At 42.2% G+C, this 15,585-nt stretch overlaps 1 protein-coding gene across 1 annotated transcript in view; it reads left to right on the forward strand.

Annotated features, from left to right (window-relative positions):
- LOC138296504 (CD109 antigen-like) overlaps nucleotides 1–15,585 on the forward strand; it is a 363,929-nt gene that overhangs the window by 316,665 nt on the left and 31,679 nt on the right. The window contains exons 28-31 of the mRNA XM_069235675.1: nucleotides 3,442–3,597; nucleotides 3,684–3,749; nucleotides 4,897–5,033; nucleotides 15,140–15,296. Coding sequence (XP_069091776.1) covers nucleotides 3,442–3,597; nucleotides 3,684–3,749; nucleotides 4,897–5,033; nucleotides 15,140–15,296 — 516 coding nt within the window. The remainder of the gene's footprint in view (nucleotides 1–3,441; nucleotides 3,598–3,683; nucleotides 3,750–4,896; nucleotides 5,034–15,139; nucleotides 15,297–15,585) is intronic.

The following is a 15,585-nucleotide window of genomic DNA, read 5'->3' on the forward strand; positions in this document are numbered from 1 at the left end:
ATCAACCAGAGCAATGATGCACTCCATATCTTCATTCTCAAATTCCACAGAATATTTATCTTTCAAAGGCATGCATGACAAAAAAAATTAGCTCTCCTCTTAGTCGGTTCAGAAACATGTTTCTCAGTGTTCAAGTAAGTTTGTATTCAGACTAGGTAACCCTGACATAAGTCTGAGTGTACACCAGGTCTACTGAAAATAAGCACAGGACATTTGTGATCTGTCCTCACGATAAATTTGGTATCCCATAGATAGTTCTTAAATTTCTGGACTGCTCATATATAGGCTAGAATTTCCTTCTCAATTACTGAGCAGGTGTTTTCAGCATCATTCAATACCCAGAATGCAAAAGCAACAGTATGTTGCCCTTTTGCAATTTTTTCCTTAACAATGGCACCTAGCCCCCCTTCAAGTGCATCAACAGTGATACACACAGATAAAGCAGGAACAAAGGGCAACAGAAGAGGCACATTCAACAAAAATGTCTTTATGTGACACAATGCATCAATCTACCCTTTTCCCCAGATAAGCTATGTTTTATTTTATTTTTTAGTAAAAGTGTCATGAGTCCAGCCAGAGTGGCAAAGGTCAGTAGGAATTTTGTGTAGAATTCACAAAAAGTCCTAAAAAGGGCATCCCTTTTTCTTTGTTTGTAATAAAAGGAGACTCCTTCATGGCCTTAACCAATCCTGACCAGGAATTGATATTATCTGAAGTAATAACATGCCCCCTGTATTCCATGTCTTCCTGCACAAGAAGACGTGTCACATCTCCGTTGTAACTATCCACTCTCTGTCTTTCAAAAACAACATCAGTGCTACAATTGCATTCTTCCCAGTTCTTCCTAACCACACAAATATCATCCTGGAAGGTCAAAACGTCCCCCACATCCTCTATAGTTTTCTACATTTCCCTATAAAAAATGGCAGCAGCCGATGCCAAATGGAATGGCATTAGTTTGTATTTGGAGACACCATTGCGTGTGACAAATGCCATTAAGTGGCGTGATGAGGATGCAAGAGCGATTGGATTATATGGTAACTGGAGGTCTAAGTTCCTGAATATGGTAGCATTGTCTAACTTGACCATTAGATCATCTGATCTTGGTAGGAGGTGAGCAGCTACCCAAATACACTGGTTGAGTGCTTTAAGGTCAATTTAAACTCTTAGTTATATTTTACCCACCACAATAAGGAAAGCCAATTGGAACTATCTATTGTTTCAATAGGGCCTTCAGATTTCACCTGACATTGCATGTGGGAAGGTTCCGGTCTTACATCCAGTGAGACATTTCTCAGTCTGTGCTTAACAGGTGTGGAGCCCTCATTAAGTTTCATTGATAGTTAAATCCTTTCAGGACAGCTTAAAAGCATCTTGGTGACCTTCAATAAGCTTGGTGAACTCATCCAAAACATGCATGTTAACTCTTTCATTAACAGCCTCAGTATGCGCGACTACAGTAACTTGATTGCAGACCTTCATTCTGTGACTCCCAAATTCTTTGCTTAGCTCACAAAAAAAACATAATTTGTCTTTCTCGGCAGGGCAATAGAACAATTTGCAGCATACCTTGGTGCAGCCACCCATGCATGTTTGTTGTCTCAAAAACACCTTAAATGTTACCTATAATACAATATCCTTGAAATTCTATAGGGAATATAAGGTACCTAATTAGAAATATTTTAAGGCTTGGAACGATTAGGTCTTGATATCAGACTTGAATAAGATGTCATCTTTCCAATGTCTCAAAAAGGTATCATGAGTGGTGATAGCTACCCTGGCACTTGAGTGCTTGTGCAGATTCTGAGAGATTCCTCCTGCAATGATTCAAGCTAAAAGGATTCCTGTTCTTTTTCAGTTCAAATGTTTCTACACCGTACACCAAAGGCTTGCCACTAACTAAACCTGTTCATCCTGTGTGATGTCAACCCAACTAACTCAAACTTTGTTTCATGCAAATTACAGCAAAGTGACCTGAAGTTCCACAGAGAACATATAACCTTTTTTCAGCCATACAGAATTTGAAGGACACCACCTGGCTTGTATATCCACAATGATAGCATTGGACACTAATATGTAAACTTCTTGCAACCTAAATTTTATTTGTAAGTAACAGAACTGTTTTTGAATCCACAGACAGGTTCATTGGAAATATTTCCAATTATTTTCATTCCTTCTTGGGATAATTCAGTTGCACTGGCAGCATCAATGACCCCAGGCCACAAAAGGTTTTTAAATGAGAGTGAGCCTACATTGGCTCCTAATGCATGTGCGCTGTTCTATGCTTTTGTCACAACTCTCATCACAGTCTTTCTTCCAGGAATTACATGGCCATCTACTTCTCTATGTAGACACTGTCAAGGACCTTCTCTCCAGCTTCATATACTGTGCAACTATCCATAAATTTGGCAAGGCCAGGATGGGAGGCTGAACATACTTAAAAGTTACTGCTGAAACACGAAAAGCCCTACCTTTAAATTTCCATATTGAAAATTGCCCCAATAAATTTGAAAATAAGTAAATACTCACCAGATTTCCATCTAATTCTTTATCTTGCAAATCCCCTTCCTTAGTGGCTTGACTTCCTCAGTAGGTTGTGATGAGCAGCGCACAAGCGCTGCTTTTCAGACATGTTGGTATGTATAAGGGCTTTTAACAACGCCCACTTCACACCCATCACTAACACTCGTTCATGGGCTTGCCCTTCATAAATCCTTTGACATTTGTAAATGGTTTAGGTTTGTCGCTCCTTGGGGAGCTTTTGTTACCGTCTTGGTCATCGCCCCTGTTACATGGCTTATTGCGCTTTTGCCGATAAGTATGACTGTGAGCGAACTTCTTTTTCCTTTTTTGTGTCTCTTCCCGCAGATGCTCATGGCGGCTGTGGCACTGTGAATTGATTCGCTCATGTGAAACTGTTTTACTTTTAAATTTCAGTTTGTGTGGCACAAAAAGACCGGTTAGACGTTTACAACGTTAATAGCTCTAACTCAAGCAAATGCGAGACCCATTGCATTGCAAATGCTTTTTTTTAGCTGGCGCCAGGACACTCTCCCTGGGTATTCGCAGGTTTTGCAAAATTACACCATCATCAAATGGTTCTGTTGAAATGGCCACCCCATTTACAATTCACAACACAAAACGATAACTTCATATTAACTATTTAAAAAGATTTTCTTTTTTTTTTTTAGGGACTACTGGGCTACTTCAAGCACGTTATCTTGTATTGCCCCAGTCGGTCAAAAACAGGCATACTTAAGATGATTGTTGAATTGAATTTAATTATAAGTAGTAAGTGCTCTATGAGGGGTTTATGTAAAAGAAGAGAAAGACAAATTTTTTGGGATTCTGTGGAAATGTAAACTGCAAAATTTTAAATGCTCATTTATCTGGTGAAGTATTGTTAATAGCTATGTTCATGGGTTTTTATATTTTTTACAGGATACCATAATGGCTCTGCAGGCTCTATCTGAATTTGCAGCACTGTATGGATCTAGCAACGCTTCTCTCAAGGTTTCTGTCACTGGACCTGGAAATTTTGTCCCTAAATTGTTTCAAATTAATTCTGTTAATCGCTTGGTGCTACAGAAAGCTGAGGTAAAAACATCTTACCATGGTCTATCTGATCTGTAAATAGAAAATGTCTTAAAGTGACACTGACCATGTTTGTGTTTATATTTTAGATACCCGTGTTTCAGCCACTTGCAATCAATGTTACAGCTCTGGGTAGTGGACTTGCTTTTTTCCAGGTAAAGATGTAAATTGCACCTTTTGTGAGGACCATCTCCTTTTGCAGAGTACATGTAGGTTTCTTAGTTTTTTATAAATTAAGGGGCCAGATGTATCATGCATTTGACCACAAAAATGCATTTTGGTATGTATGAATCCCAATTTGCCATTCCGTAAAGAGTTACTGAATCGCAATTTGGAATTGCGACTACATACCGATTCGGTATTAGGGAGGGGCGTGTCAAGGGCCTGCCTTCCTAATACCGAATCGCAGTGGTATGTAGGAATGTTTTGTGGCCGACATGCAGTGCAAAAAAAACGCATTTTACTGAATTTTTCAGCCAAATAAATTGGTGAATTTTCAACAGATTTTCTTTTCAGCTAATCTACACAAAAACGTTCAGTTTACCAAAGAAGTGGAGTGAAAGCCGTGCAAAGGAAATAAATAAACAGATTGATAATAAGATAGATTGCAAAGATTCAAGTTGCATTTCAGTATCTGGACAAAACGAATTGCTCCTGTGGCAATTTAAAAGACTTGCTGACGGTTTAGGAAAGTTAAAAGAAACAAAAATCAAAAACCTTGGTCAGCCTTACGCAAATCTTACTGATGCCACTCCTGGAGTGGCTCTCACCAAGCAGACCGCAAAGCACTTTGCTTTTATAAATGTGTTGATGAAATACATCTCTTTAAACAATCAAAAATTCCTGCAGTTTAATATGCACACTTATTTCTGGAATAAAGTAAGCACTTTAGTCTTTCCATTAAGCTTATTCCTGCCTGTTATGTGTGAAACATCTTAAGTCTGTCCCCTGCAATCTCGCCCAGAGTGGAATCTCCTGTTTGGGACAGAAATAAGTTGTTTACTGAACGGTCCATTTTACTAATGAATTAATCTTTTAATGTCTGAATTGGATGTAATATCTGAATTGGATGTGAGAGGTGACCTAGCCTAAAATGACAGGTTAATCTATGTTGTCATGCCGATTCGAATCCTTGAGTTAGGAAAAATGATCAAAAGACAGCCTCGCCCTTATTTCAATGCACTACGATTCTAATATTAATTTCAAAAGTGCAGTGAAGCAGCTAGAAGGGTGCACCTTAGGACGCTTAAATCTGTGTTGTCCAACGACCTCTCGCATGTATAATGTATATTTACCTTACAGATGAATGTGGCTTACAACATTATGCCTTCTGCGAGGCGCAGAAGAAGTGTGGATGGAACAGAAACGTTTGCATTGAACATCACAGTAGAAGACGACAAAAATAATTTAAATAGAGTTAAAGTTCAAGCATGCACAAGGTAAAATGATTTCCGTTAACTTCGTTTTTGCTCAACTTTCATACTTCTGACTGTTCATGTTTTGTGAATCCCATGCACTTCGACCCCAGTGACCAGAAAGCATCTCGAGGCAAGTTAGTGATGACTGCCAAAAAAATCCTTTTGCAGTCTTTGGTTCGTGTGTTAATTTGCTTCCAGTTCATGTAGGCACTTCCTGACAACTGCTTTAATTTGTTTAATAAACTGAATTTTGTTAGCAGTTACTAAGGTTTTCAGATTGGGCAAATATCTATGTATACATTGCACGTGTAAAGCACATAGGTTGGAATCAAGGTCATATTCGGATAGGTTAGGGACCGATTCTGTATGGTACACAGTGGGGAGGGCTGGATAACTAATGTATTTTTATTGTTTGGTTTATGGACCAAAGGAGTTAAGAGGCCAGAGGAACTGGGGCGACTAATTAGGTGCTCCCTAATGAGATGAGCTTTTAGTGCCTTCCTATAATTGGGGATGGTGCAGCAAACATGTTGTACGAAGGGTGGTTGTTCTAGATTCTAGGCCCAAAAAATGAAAATGTGGATCGCCTGGTCTTTTCCTTCTCACATGTCTTTAGTCAACACTCCTTTTGTTGTATTGGCCTCCTGAGGTGGTTCGCTGTTAGTCATGTAGTCTTTTACACCAGTCATCACTAGCCTCTATGTGATGCAGAAGTTCATGAAGATAATGTTAACTGCAGCAGTCAACGCAGGCCCTGCAATGTGACTAGAACGTTATTGTATTTCTTAAGCACCTTGAGTTATAGCACCACACCTGAACCTAGATCTGTTGTGTCATGAAAAATTGATAGATGGTGTTGCATTTGTAAAATAAATGAAATACAAGAGCATATGGCAGAGCACGGAGAGATTTTTTGAGGTTGATGGATTACTCAAAGTAGGCTCCCTTGGGTTTCTGCAAAAAGAACAGATTTCATTTGTTTGGATATTTACTTGCTTTGTTTATGCCATGTGCTTTCTTGTTCTTGAATAAATAATGTGCTTTCTTGTTCTTGAATGACTCATTTGCTGTCATTTAAAGATGATTGTCTCAGAGTGTGAAGGGTCTTGATTTTTATGAGCATTGCCTGTTTGGAGCATTCTGTCTGTCTAGTGTTAAATGAACTCACAAGTGTGCCTTAGGTTGTATGGTTAGTAAGAGTGGGTAGAATTTGCGGTGTTCTATTCCAAGGAATTCTGCAGAGGTATGTAAAATATCAGCAAAATTTAATGGAGTTCTGCACATCAGGAAGCAACTATTCTGTGCTGGCAGCCCGTGCTTGGGGAGCGCAGCTCGTGTATTTTAACATCAACATTATTTGCAGGGTGGAATAGCACAACTGTAGTGAAAATGTAAACAATGGCAACAGCATGCAAGGAACCCCATCCACAGCCCACACACTGCCTCCCTGTGCTCTGTGCACTCACCTGCCTCAAGCACACGTCACACCTAATCTCTGGTCCTACCTGCATACTGCAGCTGGAGCAGAAGGCTCAACATGGGCAGCCAACATGAACCCAAAATTGATTGGTGTGGCAGTCTCATCCTGTAGGAAGCCCTCAGCAGCCACTGCTTTCTGCTGCCTGCCAGGCAGGCACTTCTGCTCCTCTTGGGGTTCCTGGCTGGAGTCAGACTCTTCCACTATTGTTCCCAAGGTTGTGTCAGGCTCACACGTGTCTCCACACGTGAATGTGGGGAGTTGCGAGCTGAGGCTCGGCTCTCTGTGTATCTCCAACCAAGCCTAGTCTGCTCCAGAAAAGGCTACAACTACTGCTGATTGACTGCAAGGTGGATGGCTCAGCCAATGGCATGTGTGGAATCCCTCACAGTCAATGAGCATTTCAAAATTTTGGGTGGCTCACGACTGGCTAAGGCTCCTCCACTGCTCCAAATGTAGGTCACTTCTAACAGGATCTTTTACATAATGATAGGAGTCGGACAAGAGGTAGGTTTCCTTCGTGTTCTTTGTGGGTGAGATTCGAGAGAAGTGACAGGCCCAAGAATGTGGTAAAAAAATTAAAATTGAATAATTGGCTATTTGTGAAATTTAGAAAAGCTTTGTGTGACTTAGTAGGCAGACAGATTTGCCCAGCAGTATCGTTTTGAGGACGATTCACTTTACAAAATATTATTGCTCCTCCATTGTTATGTTTCTCATAGTAACCCTGGTGGTGTCACGACTCACGTGCTGCTTGCGCCTGGAATTTGCAGATCTGGTGGCGTAAATCTTCAATGTTCGGCTTTGGCCCAAAAAGGGGCGACTCTTTCTGGTAGCCACGGTGCTGTAGGCAATGGAGACACCAAGAACAGACCGTGCCCTTCAGAAAGTAGCGCCAGAGGGAAAAACCCCTTCCAAAGGGGAAAAACCTCCAAACAGGAAAAGTCCTGGAGAAAAACAAGAACAAACAAACAGGAATCCAAAAGGAGCAAAATTCAGAAAACACAGAATGCTGAGTCCAAAACCAAAAGGCAAGGAAATCAGGAGCGAAGACACCAACTGAGCAGAAAGTGTTGCAGCGCAAGGAAAGAGGAAAAACACAGCCCTTATATACCAACAAACAGGAAGTGACCCACAGGAAGTAAAAGGACACCATCTTAGATAGGGAAACAATATATAGAACAGAATAGTAGAGGAACCATAGAGAATAGGGAACAAGGAATGCTGGGAAAGCACAGGAATCTGGGAAGGAGGAAAAGACATAAAGAAAGGCACACAACAGACTGCAAACAGAAGAAAGGACAAGGAAACGAAGAAAAACAGGTAAGAGGGTTCAGAGACCCCTGGGACAGTGAAAGGCAGAAGGAAGAACGAGGCCCCAAGCAAATCTGGGGCCTCGAAACGCGCAGGAGAGGCTGGGGGCGCGCCGCGTCTTAATAACGCGGTGCGCGGCCCGAGCCGAACGCCCGGCCGAAGTCGAGCTCTCGGCTCGCGCCGCACCGCGCGGCGCGACAGTAGGTCCCCCTCCCGAAGGCCCAGGTTTAAGAGGGAATAAACAGTGAAAGCGTTGAGTCAGGAGAGGAGCGTGAACGGAAGAGGCATCTTCCCATGAACATTCACTGAGAGGATAACCCTTCCAATGAATCAGATACTGAAGTCGTTTATGAAAAAGACGAGAGTCACAGATTTCCTGCACTTCATATTCAGGAGCATCATTCACAAGGACAGGAGGTGGACAAGGAAACTGACGTGAGTAAGGATCAGGCACATAAGGTTTAAGCTGAGAAACATGAAAAACCGGATGGATCTTCCATGTATGGGGTAAGTGAAGACGGACAGTGACAGGATTGACCAACTGGAGAATACGGAAAGGCCCATAGTAACGAGGTGTGAACTTGTTTTGAGAGAGACGTGAGGGCAAGAATTTGGAGGAGAGCCAGACTTTATCTTGCAGATGATAATTTGGATTGGTTGTACGTCTCTTGTCTGCAGCCTTCTTCATATACCTCTTGGTATGTAACAAATTAGATCGAATTAGTTTATGGAGTTGGAGAAGGCGTTTGGAGAAATAGTTAATAGCAGGTAGAGGAGAGTTGGATTGTGGAGAAGTAGGGAAAGAGGTAGGATGAAAACCATAGGAACAGAAAAAGGGAGTGACCTTGGAGGCACTATGGACTGAGTTATTGTAGGAAAATTCAGCTAAAGAGAGGTAAGTGCTCCAGTTACTTTGGGTAGAATTGCAAAAGCATCGAAGATATTGCTCTAGTCCTTGGTTCAGACGCTCAGTCTGTCCGTTGGTCTGAGGATGGAACCCTGAAGACAGGGCTCTATTCATATTCAGTGTTTTACAAAAATGCTTCCAAAATCGGGAGATGTACTGAGGTCCTCTATCAGAGATTATGGTATGTGGAAGTCCATGGAGACGGAAGACATGATCTATGAATATTTGACCTAGTTCTTGGGAAGTAGGCAGCTTTTTTAGGCCAGTGAAATGAGCCATCTTTGTGAAAGAATCCACTGTGACCATGATAACCCGGTTTCCTGCTGATGGTGGGAGCGAACACATAAAATCAGTAGAGATAGTATGCCATGGGGCCGATGGAACAGGCAAAGGTTGTAGTAATCCTGCCGGTCTGGTGTGAGGTATTTTGACTTGGGCACATATGGGACAGGCCTGAACGTATCTTTCCACATCCAGTTTCCAGGTAGGCCACCAAAAAAATCGTGAAAGTAATTCTTGTGTGGCCTTGATGCCTCTGTGACCAGCTACAGGGGAATCATGGCACATTTGTAATGCTTTCTTTTGCACCTTGTTTGTAGGGAGGAATATCAGGTCTTGGTAATAAAAATATCCTTGTCTTTTGTACAATAATGGTCTTAGTTCTTCTATGTCATGGTCCGATAGGTTGGCGTATTCTTGTTGTACTTCTTCCAGGAAAGACTGAGCCACTCCAATGATCTTACTGGGTTCTAGAAGATACTGGGATGAGGAAGGAGAACACTCTGGATATCGGCGAGACAGAGCATCAGCCAGAATGTTTTGAGATCCTGGAATATATGTAATATAAAAATCGTACTGACTGAAGAAAAAGGCCCAGCGGGCCTGACGACTATTCTGGCATACAAAATTTCTTAAACATTGTAAATTACGGTGGTCTGTCCTCACCTCAAATGGTTCCTTGGAACCCATCAGAAACTGCCTCCACTCAAGGCAGGCTGTTTTCAGAGCCAATAATTCCCTTTCAAGTACGGAATAATGTTGTTCAGCTGTGGAAAGGATATGAGACAAATAGAAAACAGGATGTTCAAGGCCATCATCCTCTTGTCGTTGGAGTAAGACAGCTCCGATGGCTCTCTCAGAAGCATCAGTTACTACTATAAATTGCTTGGTGGTATCTGGATGTCTTAAGATGGGGGCTTGGGTGAAGGCTCTCTTTAAGCTTTGAAAGGCTGCTTCAGCAGCCTCAGTCCAGACAAACCCCTTCTTTAAATTGTCCTTCTTTAAGGTGTGAGTTATGTGGCTAGTCTGACTGGCAAAGTCTAGAATGAATTGTCGATAGAAGTTTGCTAAACCTAGGAAACATTGTGTTTCTTTTATGGTAGAAGGAGAAGGCCACTCTAGGATAGCTTGTACCTTTTCTTGATCCATAGCTATGCCGGTGGGACTTAAATGATAGCCCAGATATTTGACTTCCGTTATGTCGAACTCACATTTCTCTGGTTTGCAAAATAGTTGATGATCACGAAGTCTTTGAAGAACTTGTTTCACATGGGAAGTATGGAGTTCAGGATTTCTAGAATAAATAAGAATGTCATCTAGGTAGATCACGACTGTCTGATTAAGTAGGTCTGAAAACACTGAGTCCATAAATCTCTGGAAGATTGCCGGGGCGTTAGTAAGACCAAACGGCATAACCCTATATTCAAAATGGCCAAATGGGGTCCTGAATGCTGTCTTCCATTCGTCGCCTTCTCTTATGCGTAAAAGGTGGTAGGCTCCTCGTAAATCCAATTTAGTAAAACGTTGGGCCCCTCTGATTGCTTCCAGTATGTCCCTGATGAGAGGCAAAGGATAACGATCCTTAATGGTGATTTTATTCAGACCTCGAAAATCCAGGCACGGACGAAGATCCTTAGTCTTCTTGGGCACAAAAAAGAGAGGGGCCCCAGCCGGAGACGACGATGGAACAATAAGACCACTCTGTATATTTTCGTCCAGATACTCCTTTAGAACTTCCCTTTCGGGTTCCGTGAGGGAGTACATCCTCCCAAAAGGAACAATTGTGCCGGGTTCTAATGGAATTGCACAATCATATTCTCGATGTGGAGGTAGCACAGGTTTTGACGGTTTTTGGAAAATATCCTGAAACTCCAAATAGTGGTCTGGGACCCCTTGGACCGTATTAATGGACATACCAGTGGCACCTTCAGTAGCTAAGGATCTTTTCGGAGACCAATACTTGTCGGAAGTAAAACAGTTCTCGTGACAAAATTGCGAAGACAAAGAGACTGTCCGGGTAACCCAATTTATATATGGGTTATGTCTAATGAGCCACGGAATTCCAAGAATGATGGTATGGTTAGGGGACGTAATAAGATCGAAGGAGATGTGTTCTTGATGGTTTCCCACCTGTAGACTTAACATCAGGGTAGTGGTGTCTACAGGACCAGAGGATATCAAAGATCCATCCACAGTGTGTACCTGTTCGGGTACTTCTTTTGCTTGAGTAGGAACTAGGTTAGCAGCAGCCCATGTCTTGTCCATGTATATACCACTAGCACCACAGTCTAGTAATGCCATAGTCTTTTCTTGACGACCGTCAGGAAGTTGTAACAGGACAGGAAAGATGAACAAGGCAGTTGTATTGTCATTAAAGGAGCTGATGGAAGGTATAGCTGTAGATCCCGTCCCCTCCCTTCTTACAGAGGACGGGAGGTGGCGTTTCCCGAAGGTCTGGACGGACGTACTGGACAGGTACGGAGTATGTGACCAGCAGAACCACAATACAGGCACAACCCTCTCTTGCGTCTGTCTTCTCGTTCACTAGCAGAGAGCGGACCTCGGGTAGTATCCACCTGCATGGGTTCCCCTTCGATGTCTCTAGCAGGAGTGCGAGGTTCCTCGGAACGCTGCAGGTATGCACGTGAGCTACTTGGCTGGGTAAACCCTCTACTCCTTTTCTTTTCCGATCTCCGTTCCTGAAGACGATATTCGATGGACAGTGCTTGATCCATCAGGCCACGAAGATCTTCCGCTCTGGTAGAATGCACTAGTTCATCCTTTATTTCTTCTTTGAGTCCTCTACGAAATAATGTTACCAGAGTACGTTCCACCCAAGTGGTCTCTGCCGCCAGCTGACGAAAACGGGTTATATATTGCAGGACGTCTTGGGAGCCTTGTTGGATGTCGCACAAGGCTTCTTCAGCGGAGGCTTCCAATCCAGGACGGCTAAACATTTGTTTGAAGCGACTCACAAAGGCGGAATAGTCTGACAATACAGGGTCGTCGGAGGACACCATCGGGGTTGCCCAGGCCAAGGCTGGGCCGGATAAGGCACTGATAAGGTAACCCACCTTGGTCCTGTCGTGGGAGAATTGAGTAGGTCGGAAGGCGAAATACACCGTTAAAGCATCCAAGAACTCGCGAAGCTTGGTTGGTTCACCAGAGAAACAAGGGGTAGAAGCGGAGATTGTCGGAACATCACTGGTGCGGAGGGCCAAAGCCTGTCGTAACGCAGCATTTTCATTACGTAGTTGTTGCAACTCCTGGGCTTGTTGCTGAATCGTGGTTAACAGAGATTGCTCCGGATCTGCAGCAGCCGCCACTGTATTATCCATGGTGTTTGAGGACGTCGGAATGGTTGGGCGCTGCAATCTGTCACGACTCACGTGCTGCTTGCGCCTGGAATTTGCAGATCTGGTGGCGTAAATCTTCAATGTTCGGCTTTGGCCCAAAAAGGGGCGACTCTTTCTGGTAGCCACGGTGCTGTAGGCAATGGAGACACCAAGAACAGACCGTGCCCTTCAGAAAGTAGCGCCAGAGGGAAAAACCCCTTCCAAAGGGGAAAAACCTCCAAACAGGAAAAGTCCTGGAGAAAAACAAGAACAAACAAACAGGAATCCAAAAGGAGCAAAATTCAGAAAACACAGAATGCTGAGTCCAAAACCAAAAGGCAAGGAAATCAGGAGCGAAGACACCAACTGAGCAGAAAGTGTTGCAGCGCAAGGAAAGAGGAAAAACACAGCCCTTATATACCAACAAACAGGAAGTGACCCACAGGAAGTAAAAGGACACCATCTTAGATAGGGAAACAATATATAGAACAGAATAGTAGAGGAACCATAGAGAATAGGGAACAAGGAATGCTGGGAAAGCACAGGAATCTGGGAAGGAGGAAAAGACATAAAGAAAGGCACACAACAGACTGCAAACAGAAGAAAGGACAAGGAAACGAAGAAAAACAGGTAAGAGGGTTCAGAGACCCCTGGGACAGTGAAAGGCAGAAGGAAGAACGAGGCCCCAAGCAAATCTGGGGCCTCGAAACGCGCAGGAGAGGCTGGGGGCGCGCCGCGTCTTAATAACGCGGTGCGCGGCCCGAGCCGAACGCCCGGCCGAAGTCGAGCTCTCGGCTCGCGCCGCACCGCGCGGCGCGACAGGTGGATCAACTAGTATTGTGTATGCTTTCAACCCTGTGAAGAAGGGTTGCTGTGCAGAGACAATGGCAAAACCCAAAGTTGTTTTAACAGTTAATATTCCCTTACCCTGAAGATGTTGGGGGTAAAAAGCAATAAGGTGGTGGGAGTTAAAGCATTCACATTCAAAGAATTGAGAAACCTTTCCATATTTCCCTCAGGCAAATTCACACCCACACATGCCATGCACTCAGAACCTGTGAACAAAGTTATTGCCTCCCCCCATAAAATGAGGGATGCGTGCATTAATTTACTGACATGAATATTATGAATTATATTAGTGAATCTCAATAGTAACCCTTTAATATGTTTTGCACTTAAATGTATTTTGGAAATATTTCCAGTAGAATGCATAGTTATATAAACGTACCTAAAGAATAAAAGCCTAACAAGATAATTTGAATATTTATTAGGTTTTTCATTAAGTGGATCAGGAATTAGGAAATCGTAGTTGTAGCCACTGTGAAAAACATAATATTGTTAGTAATGTCTTTGAGTATAAAAATCATGTCAAAGATTGCATACAGTTTACAAATAAATGTAGATAAGTTATTCTCTGCTTTCAACTTGCCAAACTGATCATTGAGCGAGTTAAATCAGGAATGATTTGTGTGAAAGTAATCACTGGTAGACAAGGTCTTGTGCCAGGTACTACAGCGTGACCGGTAATGGTTGATAGTCTTAGATGCATTGTAGGGTTGGTCTGGGGTGTAGGCTAACCAACATTATAGTCATTCAGATACCCGTTTTGTCAATATGAATATGAGCTTTTAGGACATTTGTTGCGTTCTGGGACCCTTTTGCCGGCCATTGGTGGTAGTGAAGTGATAAGGAAGACGCCCGCAATAGCCTTAATAGTCCAGCAACCATGGATATTACTACCATATGAGTTCATAAGAGCACTCCAAATAAGTTTTACATACAAGCCGGACTCTTGATGAAGAAAGACTGCAACTTCTGTATATGTGAATTGATGTAAACAAATCATGATTCCATTCAATTATATTGTGGGTATCCTTCACTGGAAACTGACCCACCTTAAGAATTGATTACTTAAGCTTCAGGCAGTCATATCGTAGAAAGGCATAGTTAGGAAACATTTTAATCTTATGACTTGTTGCTCCTCCAATTTTATACAACCATTATCTGTTGAGAAATTGTCTTTGGACCTTATTGTACGAAACTGGGCTAAAAATGGCTAACCCGGATTTTTCTGAATTTCGGCCTTCCTAATTTAGAAAAATAATTCCCACTAAGTGCTGAATAGTGCTGAATAAAGAAATCTCTCCATTAACTGCATACTGTGGGGAATCTTGTAGGATAGTCCTAAAGACAGGCTGTCCCCCTTTTTATGTTTTCACCAGAAACTGTAAATGAGTTTGAAAAATGGATACTCTCAAATATCACAATACTCTGCCAAGTTGATTTCCAATTGACTCAAGAAAATTAGTGATCTGTAACAGTGAGTGCAGGAGAGAATAAAGAAGATGCAAATGAGCCAGACATTCCCATTTAAAATGTGCAGAGGTTGACAAGTTAATTCATACATACTGTAGAGCAAGATGCATCCTGAGCACCTGGATGCCATCGTTTCTTAACCAATTGTGAGAGTCTCACCATGGGTATAACAAGACAATCCTGCATGTCCTCCCCCAGGAATGTGGCACATTAATATAGTGAAGAAGTGGCTCTGTGTATCAATTTTCAAAGAAACACCACTATACTAAAAGGCAAAACTCTCTGACTGAGCCCTTAGGTTGAACAAAACACAAGAGTACCTCAAAGGGGTACAAAGGATCTGTGGGCTAGATATGTCAAGAAAAATTGTAACACAATGTATCTTGTTTATATTTTTCTCCTTGTTGACATCTTGTTGATTGTAAAACGTAATCTGCATTTTCATTCCATTGAGTCTTTCCTGTGTAGATGTATTAAAAGTCCATGTTTTTGTGTGCAGGTACATCCCTTCAGTGTATGGTAATGAAAGTGGAATGGCTCTGATGGAAGTACACTACTTAAGTGGTTTCTCACTAGATAACTCAATCTCCATAGAGAATAATCTGCTCAAAAAGGTTGAACCGGATAACGGCAAAGTGAATCTTTACTTTGATTCGGTAAGTTTTACTTTTATTAGCCTGCAATGTTGTGCATTAGGTGTAATTGAGTACTTTATTCCCATAAAATATTTCTGATTCAGCAGTTCATTGGTGCTTTTTTCAGTATCAATCATTTTTTTCTATTTTTTTGTTTTCTTGGGAGAACTGATCTGAAATGAACAGTTGTATTTACCTCAGACTGATGAAAACATAATTAAAGTGTCTAGGTCTGTAGTATTTTTCCAAAACACATACATTTGCTGTTAGAAATAGGGTTTCTATTTGGCAGAGGTATACACCCATGTCC

Source organism: Pleurodeles waltl, chromosome 5 (assembly GCF_031143425.1).
Source record: "Pleurodeles waltl isolate 20211129_DDA chromosome 5, aPleWal1.hap1.20221129, whole genome shotgun sequence".
NCBI lineage: Eukaryota > Metazoa > Chordata > Amphibia > Caudata > Salamandridae > Pleurodeles > Pleurodeles waltl.